This window comes from Lutjanus erythropterus, chromosome 23 (assembly GCF_056507025.1).
Source record: "Lutjanus erythropterus isolate fLutEry1 chromosome 23, fLutEry1.hap2, whole genome shotgun sequence".
Taxonomy (NCBI): Eukaryota; Metazoa; Chordata; class Actinopteri; order Lutjaniformes; family Lutjanidae; genus Lutjanus; species Lutjanus erythropterus.
The window spans coordinates 21,691,597-21,703,634 of NC_139339.1; the positions used below are offsets into that span (position 1 = coordinate 21,691,597).

The 12,038-nt window shown below is 36.6% G+C and overlaps 1 protein-coding gene across 2 annotated transcripts; it reads left to right on the forward strand.

Moving 5' to 3' along the window:
* The first annotated feature begins 4,583 nt into the window (after positions 1–4,583).
* LOC146306163 (uncharacterized) lies at positions 4,584–7,020 on the forward strand. 2 transcript variants are annotated; one of them, XM_084712223.1, is made up of 6 exons: positions 4,584–4,653; positions 4,813–5,151; positions 5,339–5,380; positions 5,534–5,644; positions 5,785–5,810; positions 6,813–7,020. In XM_084712223.1, the coding sequence occupies exons 1-6, from the start codon at positions 4,608–4,610 to the stop codon at positions 6,912–6,914; spliced, it is 666 nt and encodes a 221-aa protein (XP_084568349.1). In that variant the 5' UTR covers positions 4,584–4,607; the 3' UTR covers positions 6,915–7,020. The 2 variants fall into 2 exon arrangements, with proteins under 2 accessions (XP_084568349.1, XP_084568350.1); XM_084712224.1 differs by having other exon boundaries at positions 5,788–5,810.
* The last annotated feature ends 5,018 nt before the right edge of the window (positions 7,021–12,038 follow it).

A 12,038-nucleotide genomic window follows, 5' to 3' on the forward strand; every position in this document is an offset into this window, starting at 1 on the left:
AGATGTAATTAGATTACATCAATGCAGAAAGTAGATATGTGTCTATATTGTTGTGTGGAATAAAACTACAAAGATACAGCAGCCATCCAGTTTTATGATCTGGTTGTGTGTTTGTGTTTTTGAAGTGAACATGTTCGTGTGGTTAGAAAATAGTATCTGCATCAGCCGAGAGGGAAGTTTTGACCACAGAAAGACTTCAGCTTTATTTTCTCAAACTGTTTTTTTCCACTGTAGCCACAAACACCACCATTTACATCTTTAGTTTAGATCACACATTAGATGGGGATGTGTTGCTGATACACTTGTGCAGCACTTGAAGACAGACTTGTGAGGTATCCTAAAAAAAAAACAAGATGGCGACAAAGTGGGCCTCCATCAGAGATTACACCTCCTCACACAGACTTATAGACACTCGTACATCTTTTGTAGATAGAGGAAGTTTACCTTTATTAAGGTCATGATGAAGCATCATTGCTCTTGGAGAACTTGTTGTGTGCAGCTCTGATGTCTCACTGAGTGCTGTTTGTGTCTCTCTGATGTCTCACTGAGTGCTGTTTGTCACCACTCTGCAAAGTGCAACAACAGACATGTGGGTGTCATTTTATTTTCTTTATCACAAACATGAAACACTGTGATAGATTGTGTTTTAATCCAGACACTAAGCAGACTGCAATGATCAAATAAGGTCCACAGATTTTGTCTTCAGTGTCTTCAGAGCTGACGCACATTAAAATGGACAAACAGAATCTATCTGGGATCATTAAAGACTTTAATAATCTGCACAGTGAAGGAAAGTCTTTGGGACATTCAGACTTTCAGACTTTCATCAATGTTAAGATGTGATCTGTCCTTACCGCCCAAAACATTTGACTGAATATGGATACTACATCATTTTGAAAGATTTTTAAACAGCCACATGATACAATCATGCATTGTCCATTAAATACAGTGAGAAACAAACATGTCTGAACAGGCCCGAGTCATGTGATAAAAACATGCAGGCTGAGCAACTGTCACACTGCTTCAGCTTTCTTTTCACGGGTTTGAAAGACTCCGATGCACCATGTGGAAGTAAACTGCTGCTGTGAGTCTGAAGTGTGAAGAGGGCCGTTTTAGAAATACTGAGGTCACAAGTCGTGTCCTTGTGCCTGTGCTTTCAACACTCACTACTCAAGCTGATCCAAAGAATAAGATAAAAGTTAGTTAGTAGTAGTTAGTATAAACTGTAGTAGAGCAGTGGTGGACTGTCTGAGAGGAATGAGGGGAAAAAAATACAAAGGTGCACCATGGAGCAGCAGCTAATCATTTGTGCATTTAGGGTGAAACATTTCCAATTCCTAATTTAGATCTAACTTTTTTTTTATTGTACAAGAGCTACTACAACTCACTGTCATAAAACACACAGGGAACTGTTGAACTATTTCACAGCACATGGAGGCCCAGTAATTTTCTAGTCTTTCAGGCACAGCAATGTGTGTCTTCTTCACTGGAGGTATGAGAGTTTTATTGCACAAAAGAATTTGAAGAAGTCAGAAACGTGTGTGAAGAGTGTAATAATGATTATGAAAGTTTTTACACAAATACATGTATAGAACGGCTTCCTCATTATGTTTTGTACCCAGTCTTGTCAATGCAGCTTCCTGCATGTTACTTCAGAAATGTCACTTAGTCATTACTCTTTTTTACTCTTTTCTACACACCTGAGGGTAAGAAAGTCTAAGATGTGATGAGCAAAAGTTGATGATTTAATATTCCAAAACTCTGACCGAACCAAATCTAACTGACATCAAATGTACATTTAGTTTTTCTTGTAAAGCTCATCAAAAGAAAAAACTTCATAAATATACTTTGGCTTTTATTGAACATTTTGCCTCAGAATTCAAATTAAATCTGTCAAATCACATTTTATAAAGAACATTAATCTGATGTACTTTCATTACTAGAATAATATATATATATATATGTATATATATAAAGATATATATATATTTTTTTTTTTCATTATCTGCCAATCATTTATTGGACCTGTTATTTGCAGTGTTGTGCATCCATGTTTATAGTGTTGTATCAAATAGTTGTGTGAAGAATGAAGAAAGAGAGGTGGGGAGAAGTTCTGTGTCGAACAATCTCATCTCCCAAATGTAGGACCATGTTGCACCATCATGTTCCTACAGTAGCCCAGAACAGACAAACTAAACACTGGCTCTGTATACAGTCTTTAGTGTTTTTCACAAGTTTCACAGACACCATAGTTTCTCCTACACATTGATGTGGCAGACGAGTTTGTTGCAATCTGTTATTTTATTGCTTGATATCACTGAATACTCCACACTGGTCCTTTAATTCAGCTGTCATGGAAACAATTTATGCAGAAAAAACACACAACAAGCTCTTGATGGTGAACCACTAAAGTTTGTAACTGTAGATAACATGTAGAAAATAGGAAGTTTGTCACTTTGTCACTCACAAAGGGTGAGAATGTTAAACTTCTGATACAGACACATTTAGAAAAGCTGCTGTGATGAAACATCAACAACTCTCTCTCTCTCTTTCTGTCTTGCTAGTTTGATCTGACTTTGACTGTCCAGACAGACCACAGATAGATGGAGGTGTGCAGCAGTGGAGGAGTGAGTGTGGTACAGATCAGCTGTTTGACAGGAAGAGGCAGCACAGTGTGATCTGAACACAACTGAGGAGAAAACTATGAGGCCTGTTAGATCAAAACTCTGTGAAGAGAAAGTCTGAAATCAAGCAGTGAAAACTGTTTTTGTCAAACATCACTGTGGAGACTGGAGATTTTAACTGATGTCAATGTGCTACATGCTTGAATTAAAAACACAATATATTTATAAAACAGTTTGGTTGTTGTATGTATGAATATAAACATGTGACACACACATGTCCATCGTTGCATTTTGCTCTGTGGTGACAAACAGCTCTGTGTGTATCAGATATATATCTGTATCTGTATCTTTACACCTCTGACAGACTCACACGCATCCATCCAGCTTGTAAAAAAAAGTCTGAAGCAGCGTGACACTTTTAAAACCTCATATGAAGCCATCCACTCTACATGTTGTCTTATAATGAGGGTTAGATGGACGTCAGCAGCAGTGGAGGAGTGACTGAGTTTCATATCACTTGTTTAACAGGAAGAGGCTGCACAGAGTGATCTGAACACAGCTGAGGTGAAAATCATTGAGGCCTGTTAGATCAAAGGGTCATTTTGATAAAACATAAAGTCCATCTGTGTGAATATTTCTGTGACTGATAATGAAACATGTCTGTGTGTAAATATGTGAATCAAATCCACAATGCATTTTAAGTTATTAGAAGTATCATCAATGCTAAAAATATTTGACACCCACTGTGCTCACAAACAGCACTGTCTGTATCAGTGAGCTTTCTGTATCTGTGTGATTAATGAGGTCTGAACCAGAAAAGGTTCGGCCTGCAGTTCTCTGCATCATAACCACACAAAAATGCTTTATAGCACTTAATAGCAAATGTTATTCATGTTGGATGTCTAAGATGAAATCAGTGAGTGAGTGTTATCATTCACCAGCCAGAAAGTCTGGGTGAATGTTGAGGTGACAGCTCTATCCAGAGTCAAAGGACCTGTCTTTGAGTCAGGTGACAGGGAAGCTAACTGCACCACCAGAGCAACACTGAAACCTGGTATCAAGGAAGCAAAGAGGAGGTATGAACAGTGACTGGAGAGAAACCTCAACACCATCAACACCAAAGACATGTGGGAGGCCTTTAAAAATCTCACAGGCTACGAAAACAGTTTCCACTTTACCAGATGTTACTCAATGTCAACAAATCAAGAACCTGATCGCTGATTTTCAAATGAGCCACACACCCCTGTCTACATCAGTGGAGCTGACGTGGAACAGGTGAGTAGTTTGAAGTTCCTGGGAAAGAACACAGAGAACGTATCATAGACATCACACATCTCCACACAGACAAAGAAGACTCAGAAACAACTGTGTTTCTTCAGGAAACTCAAGAAGGCAAAATTCCTGTGCCAAGCAAGTTTTACAGAGGAGAAATAGAAAGCATCCCGACTGGAAACATCCCAGACTGACATGAGATGTGCACGGCTCAGGACAGGAAAACTACACCGCCTCATTAAAACCACCAACAACATTACTGCTATATATCTACTGAGAATCAGTGATATTGGGGAGGTGAGGTGTCTGTTGAGGAGACCAAAGCATGTTGAAAGGGTCAGTTGTCTTCTAACAGCACAGGAAACAAAATGTCTATTTAAACACTGACAAAATGTCATTATGATGCAAAAGACTGATATTTTCATTTTCTTTAAAAGGGAACAATGAGCCACATGATGACGTCTTTCACTGTACAGATCATCTGATGTTTGAATATTGACTTCTGTTGTAAGAGTATTGTCAAATAACACAGAGAGAGAGAGACTGAGTTAACATTCTGCATCAACACTTTTTTTTTCCTCAAACCATTTATGTGGCCAGTTTGATCAACAAGAGAGACAAATGAGGAACAGCCCACCTCTTTACGTTGAACGCAGCCTCACTGGAGCTCAGTTCAGTTGTGGACGTTGCAGAGCTACAGACACACACAGCATGAAGAACTTTACCTTGATAACAGCTTTAAGTCTCTGCAGCTTCAGTGAGTACTGACACTGAATTCATCTCAACTACATTTAGAACTTTGGTGACTCCAAACCACCACAACTGAAACTATTCACTTATTTTAAACTTATTGTTCATGTTTCTTTTGTTGAGTTATGACTAAATCTTTTTTTTTTTTCTCTGCTGTGTGTTTCAGGCTGGATCTCTGTGTCACTTTCTGAGTTTCAGACTGTGGAGGTCCAACCTGGACAAAACGTCACTCTGCTGTGTAACAAGTTTGGCAACTATGAGTCTGTGACATTCTGGTTCAGACTGGTTGACAAAACCAACACAAGACGTATCTCTCTTATGGACCGTAATGGTCTTGTTACCTACTCCAATGAATTTCAAAATGGAAAGTTTGAAATGAGCTCCAACATCTCCACTGTCTCTCTGAAAATCAAACAAGTGGATTTATCTGACTCTGGACTGTATTTCTGTGAATCTAATGCAGCTGGAGGTCCAGTTCACAGGGTGATTCATTTAAAAGTTGAAGGTAAGATCATTCTAAACTCTTGTCTATCTTTTGTTTTGTATTCTGCATTTATGTTTACACTGAATTTTCATATTTCTCTGAGAACAACACAGACAACAAACCGTCTATAAACGTAGACCAAATGTGATTGTGATGCAAATCTGTTGAAATAAAATCAGGACTAATTTTATCTCAATGTCTTTAAAAGGCAGTGATGAGCCACATGATGACGTGGACAACAAGAGTACAAGTAAGATTCTCATCAAGATTTCTTTCATTGTGCAGATGATCAAATGTTTGAATGTGAAACTGTTACACTAAATTCAGTTTGGTCAGTTTTAATTTTATCCAGGTCTCAAGTTTCTATAAAAGAATTAAATCTAATTTAATGGTCTTTATTTAGATGGGTCTGACAGAATAACAAAGCTGATGAGTGTGATCCTGGGCGTTCTAACTGTTCTCCTTTTAATGGTCATCATCGGTCTGGTTGTTAAAATCAGGAAACTTCAGACAGGTACTTTTTTAAAGTTTCTGTGTCTGTCTTACATTTGGTTTTGTGTCAAGTGTTAAAAGTTTTGTCACTATGTTGAAAAAAATACTAAAGAGATTAATGACCTGATCAGATATTTTGTTTCTGTCACTTAGTTGATAAAGAAGAACAGAATCCAGAGCGCAGTGAGGTGAGTCCAATTTTAACATTTATTTTTATATATTGTTTGATGGTGACCAACAAAAAACAACTGGGACTGTATGTATCAGTTAATATTGGTTTGTTCCTGAAATACTGCAGTCCATTCTCTTCTGCTTACTGCATAGAAATAACACAGCAACTCTGAAATTTCATTCAGCTAATACACCAGTGTCCAGTTCTGTGTGCACCCCGGGGCTGATTCAACTAATTAGACGGCTGGTTCCACAATTAATCGAGTCAACTGGCTAAAACCAACTACAGTCAACAGCAGACAGTGATTTGTTTACTTCAACAACAAGTAAATTAACTAAACACTCTCTGTCCATTAGATGACTCTGTAGGCTAAATTATCTTTGTGTTGTACTTTGTCACCAAACTGGCGTTGTAACATGTAATAACATCTCTATGACAAGTCCAGATGGTACCACTTTGTTTGATGTCCAGGAAATTATTCATGACACTGCTGACAGTGTAATAAAACTTAATGACATTTTTATGACAAGTTCAGAATGTACCACTTTACTTGAGGGGAAGGAAAATATTTATGACACAGTTATCATGGTCTCATAACTGACAATGTCAAAACCAGCCACACATGACATTTTAACATAATGTCAACACATGAAGCTAAACAGTTTAACATGGATAATGTCAAGTTGTTATAACAAAGACATCAGACTCTGAGTTAGAAATGACATTATGTGCCAAATGACACTTAATGACAACAGTCATAAACTTTAAATAAGACCATCTTATGTTCATCACAGTTGTAATGACATGGTTATGACAGTGTAATGACTGTCTTATGTACATTCCTTCAGATAAAGTGTATCAAGAACGTTTGTTAATCCTATGTTATTAGGAATGAATATTGACCTATTATCAATATTGATATTTCCCTCATAAATCCAGTATATGTCAGGTTATATTGTGTGAATTAATAAAATCATGTCCAGTCTCCACATTAAGACTGTAAATACTCTTTTCACAGAATGTGGGCTCTGATGACCTGAACTACGCTGCAGTGACATTTCAATCAAAAGCAAAAAGAAGAGAGCTGGAGCCAAACGTTGTTTATGCTGCCACCAGATAGACTCAGGAGGAGACTGGAACTGATGCTGGATCAGTTCAATATGCTTTGATGCTTTTGTGTGACTTCTTGATGAGAGCAATAATCACTTTTGTCAAAACTTTTCATTTTGCAATAAAGATCTAAGCATCTTTCTGCTGCAGACGTGCAACTGTCAGAATTTTATTTCTCTTAGTCAAAGTGTGATTAGAAAAAAAAAACAACATGAATATGGAGCCTGTCAGGACAATGATGACTGTCCAGGTTGTCTTATAATAAAGGTTAGATGGACGTCAGCAGCAGTGGAGGAGTGTCTGAGTTTCATATCACTTGTTTAACAGGAAGAGGCAGCACAGTGTGATCTGAACACAACTGAGGTGAAAATCATGAGGACTGGACAAAAAAAAGTCAATCACATGACTAAACATGTGAACTTTGTCTTATTTTTACTCTCATGTCTTTCTCAGTCTGTGTTTTACACTGAATATATTTATGAATATAAATATGTGTGACACCCACATGTCCATCGTTGCACTTTGTTCTGTGGTGCATGTATCAGATATATATCTGTATCTGTATCTTTACACCTCTGAGAGACTCACACTCAAACTTGTGAGCAGGTTTCTGAAATAAAGTGAAACTTCTACAGTCTTTTAAAAAAAATCTTGGCCTGGGCGATAAATCAGTAGCAATTTGTATCAGTGAAAAAGGCACTTAAGTAGCAATAAGGAAAATGTTCAGTAATTTGAGGAAGACGCAGTTTTATCGTGGGGGTATGGGTCTACCACATCCCAAATCTGTGTCTTCTACAGGACATTCATAGTGTTTCAGTCACTTGTTCACACAAACAACAAGCGACAGAAATAGTTGTGTGAATGATAGGAAGGTCAGACAGAGATCTTCCTCTCATGTCAGGAAGGTATGAGGGGAGGCGGGTTTCTGAAGTTACTCAACCATCTGACAGAGTATCCCGCTGTCCCCTTCACACATCACATCCATCCTATTAAATCACTATTTACTACGCACAACAACACAATACAAAAAAACAGACCAGTCAGATGCACTTCTGTAATTACAGGAATAAATATTCATATATAATGTTTGTGCATAATTGGACTGATTAAGTGTTGATGCTATTTAATAATCTTTTCAGTGTTGAGGACGGCCTAAACCAGCAGCCAGCAGGAACTTTTTGGCAAAGGCATTACAGTCAAGCACAGACTGAAGGAAAGATGGGTCACTCTGGGTCACTCTGGGTCACTCTGGGTCACTCTGGGTCACTCTGGGTCATTCTGGGTCAGTCTGGGTCACCCCAGGGTGAGCGCTCATCACAGCAGCTGCAGAAACTCTCAAAGCTCTCAGTCAGGGAGGCGGGTGGGGACCTCTAGTGGATCTAGAAGATACTGTAACCCAGTAGATAAAATGTAACAGAAACAAATTTTATTTCATTAATTTATTTAATATTATTTTTATTTTTGTCTGTTATTTATGGAAGACCATTTCCACTGATGCTGGTGATGACAAAAGAACCTCTGAGTCATCAAAATGACTCATTATCTTAAAATAATGACTTATTATCTCATAATAATGACTTATTATTTAAAATAGTAACTTTGTATCTTAAAATAATGACTTATTATCTCATAATAATGACTTATTATTTAAAATAGTAACTTTGTATCTTAAAATAATGACTTTTGCATCTCAAAATAATTAAATACTGAGTTGAATTTCAACTTCTCAGCACAGAATTCAGAAAATAAACATCTGAGTCTCTGTCTGTACACTTCCTCTCTTTCCTGTGTTGTCATGTATGACAGACGTCCTCACAGACAGGACTGATGGTCAGTTTTGTGGAAGGTAAAGTGATGGAGTTGGATCAATGCTGTATCTTTTCACCACTAGGGGGCATTAAAGCCTCTCTGCTGGACTCTTCCTCAACCATAGCAAAGGAATGGATCCACATCAAGACGAGTCACTGACTGACAGTAGAACCTGATGCACATTAGAGGTTTAGAGTTTGAAATGTTTTTATTCTTGAAAATAAATCATGAACCACAGTGTCCCTTCAGAATATTACTAGGCTATTCTTGCAGCTGTTAAAATAACATTTATAGAATCATTATTAACTATAATAATTATTAACTATTCCAGCACTTGAACTTTTACAGTACAAAATCTACAATACAAAACTGATAAGCGAAACATTTCATTTAGTCAAATAATCACTTGGATTATTAAGAAAATTAATCAACAGCAATTTTGATAACTGTTTATTTGTTTCAGTCAAGCAAAAATGTCAAAAATCTGCTGATTCCCCCTCTAATTTCCTGCATTTTTTCATTTATGATAGTAAACGAAGAGTCTTTGTGTTTTGGACTGTTGTTTAGACCAAAGTGAAGTGAGGACGTTACTTTGGGCTCCGGGAAAGTGATGAGCATTTTTCACTTTTTAACAGACTAACCAATTCATCAGTTAAAATAATGAAAATAATAGTTGCGGCCCTATGGCATTTTGGAATATTTTAGCAATATTTGAATAATTTTTTTCAAAGAGACAGTTCTCCTCACCTAAAAACACATATTTGACCCCCTGTCTATAGCACTATTTATCCTGTGAGTTTGAATTTTGGAGATATCGGCTGTAGAGATGTCTGCCTTCTTTCTAATATAATTAAACTAAATGGCACTCAGCTTGTGGTGCTCAGAACACCAAGACCATATATTTGGAAAACATATCAAATCCATCTAGTTCCATTATAGTCAAGAAAGAGCAGACAGTATAGATGGATAAGTAGCATAATAGAGGAAAAACGTGTTTTTTATTTTTGGGTGAACTGTCCCTTTAAATTCAGTTCATCAAGAGGCTGTTATTTTCACCCACATACTTTGTCCAGTGTTCATGTGGAAGTAATCATACACAACAAAAGAAAAGGTTCAGTGCTAATTTAACAAGGCTGAATGAGGTGTCTTTTTCAGTACCATGGAGAGCTCCACTCAGCCAGACCTGTCAAAACTCTTCTCTTTAAACTTGAATATTGAACAGATAATAATCACAAAGTGCATTCGCACAATGTGCAGTCAACATGTAACTAAATACTTTACAGTACTGTATAGAGCTCAGACGACTATGAAGAAAATATTCTGCTTTGATGTTTGATTCTGTCGTCTTTTTCAGATTTTCTCTGGATCATCAGCGGTGTGTCGCTCCTCTTTGACCTGTTCTCACTGAACAATATGGACACATAGAATATGATTAGGAGCAATGATGTGAGAACTGACTATACACCGTACAAAACTAACCAGACACAAAAAAAAAAACCCATATTTTTTCAGACCTGTCAGGCGTCATTGTGCTATTATTCTCGTGCTGAAAATCATCTTTCTCCTCTGCAGAGACGAAACAGCATCTGACTGGACAACCGCAGGAGACAGCTGACATTAAGGAAGCATGTCCTCACTGATCTCACTGATGAGCTGTACTGACTTTATTTTATTTATGTATTTATTTATTTATTTATTTATTGGTGAAAAGGTGCGTAGAAAAAGCGATACACACATACATATAACAAGTACACACACAACTAGGGTTGCAAATTTTGTGCATTTTAATTAATCAATAGTTGTACAAGATTACAATTGACAAATTCATTATTCATCATTAATCATTTAAAGGATACAAAATTCATCTTTTTCTTTCTCATTTTCCTTTTTCCCCCTTTTTGCTCTTTTTTTTTTTTTGTCATTTTTAAGTTTAAGTTTCCGTATTCAATATATGAGGTGTAATTACTGCCATTTCTAGAATACTGATTAAATATATAGTAGATGATTTTTTTTTTTTTTACTGGTAGAATTCCTAACGGCAAATAATGGACTAATGATTAATTGTTAACATCCCTACTCCAAAACTGTGCCTACCACAGCATTTTTAATTTTTTTTTTATCTGTATGTCCTAGTTTTCATCGACCAAATATCCTTTTGGCCACAAAAATGCAGATGAAAGGTTTGAATATTAATTCAAATTGCACTCAGCACTCAATTATGATTTAAAGAGCAAGTAAGTAAAGTACAAGTACCCAAAAAACTTAGGGTGTTTGTAATTAGTTTCTTCCTCCCCTGACTACAACTGTTAGATATTTCTCATTAACCTCCTCTTCAAACTCTTAAAGCTGAGACTGACACACAGCCAGTTATTTAAAAATGTTGTGATCTCACCTGAGATGTTTTGCAGGCTGATCTGTTTACATCCAGCTTCCTGACCTCAGCAGTGTTTTCTAACTCAGAGCAGAGGTGACATCTACTTTTCTCTTATCTGAAACATATACACTCACTTCCTACCAGAGCTGCTTTCACACAACCTGAGGCCCCTAAACCTGGAAACCACAGAGCAGCTTAAAATGAGAAGAAGTGTCGGCCTGCATCTCTCAGTGCTACATTTCTCTGGTTTCACATGACACTGTGTTCAATAAGAAGCCATCACAGATGGTCGTCATCAAATAAAGTTAAAGAAGCAAACATACTACTCTATTTTTAAAAATTAAATTCATTGCTCGTTGTCGCCTTTATTATGTTATAATTGATGATCATGAAAATAATCATCATTCACTTTGACCTGAATAAGATTCATGGTTGAAACAAGGGACAATTAATTGATGATCAATTTATCAGTCATTACGAAACTGATCAATTAAGTAAAATTCAATCAATCTACTATCAAATAAAAATATATGAGATTATTATGAGTGCGCCCTGATGTTTAATTGTATATATTTATATATTTCTTTGGTTATGTCACGCTGTCAGAGAATATGTAACATGTTGCCGTGGAGATAAAACATTGATTGAGGAGGGAAAAATCACTTGATGTCATTTGGTATGAGCAAAATTTGAATGTTTTTCTTTCATTTTTGAGCAATTAATTAATTAATTGATCATTAATGTTACCAGTGACTGATTAAGGACAGTGTTGCTCTTTACTTTTCTGTCTCTTCATAAGTCGGCATAAATATGTATGAGGAATTATTTGTTTTATATGTTTATGAAATTATCAGTCCTGGCCACATGAAATAAAAGCAGCATAACTTGTTCTTTATTTTTCTGTCTCTTCATCAGTCGACATAAATATGTATGAGGAATTATTTGTTATAT

Coding starts and splice junctions, on each gene's coding strand:
- LOC146306163 (XM_084712223.1), top strand. CDS start 4,608: ATGAAGAACTTTACCTTGATAACAGCTTTAAGTCTCTGCAGCTTCA. Junction 4,654..4,812: donor TTTAAGTCTCTGCAGCTTCA/GTGAGTACTGAC, acceptor TGTGTGTTTCAG/GCTGGATCTCTGTGTCACTT. Junction 5,152..5,338: donor GATTCATTTAAAAGTTGAAG/GTAAGATCATTC, acceptor TGTCTTTAAAAG/GCAGTGATGAGCCACATGAT.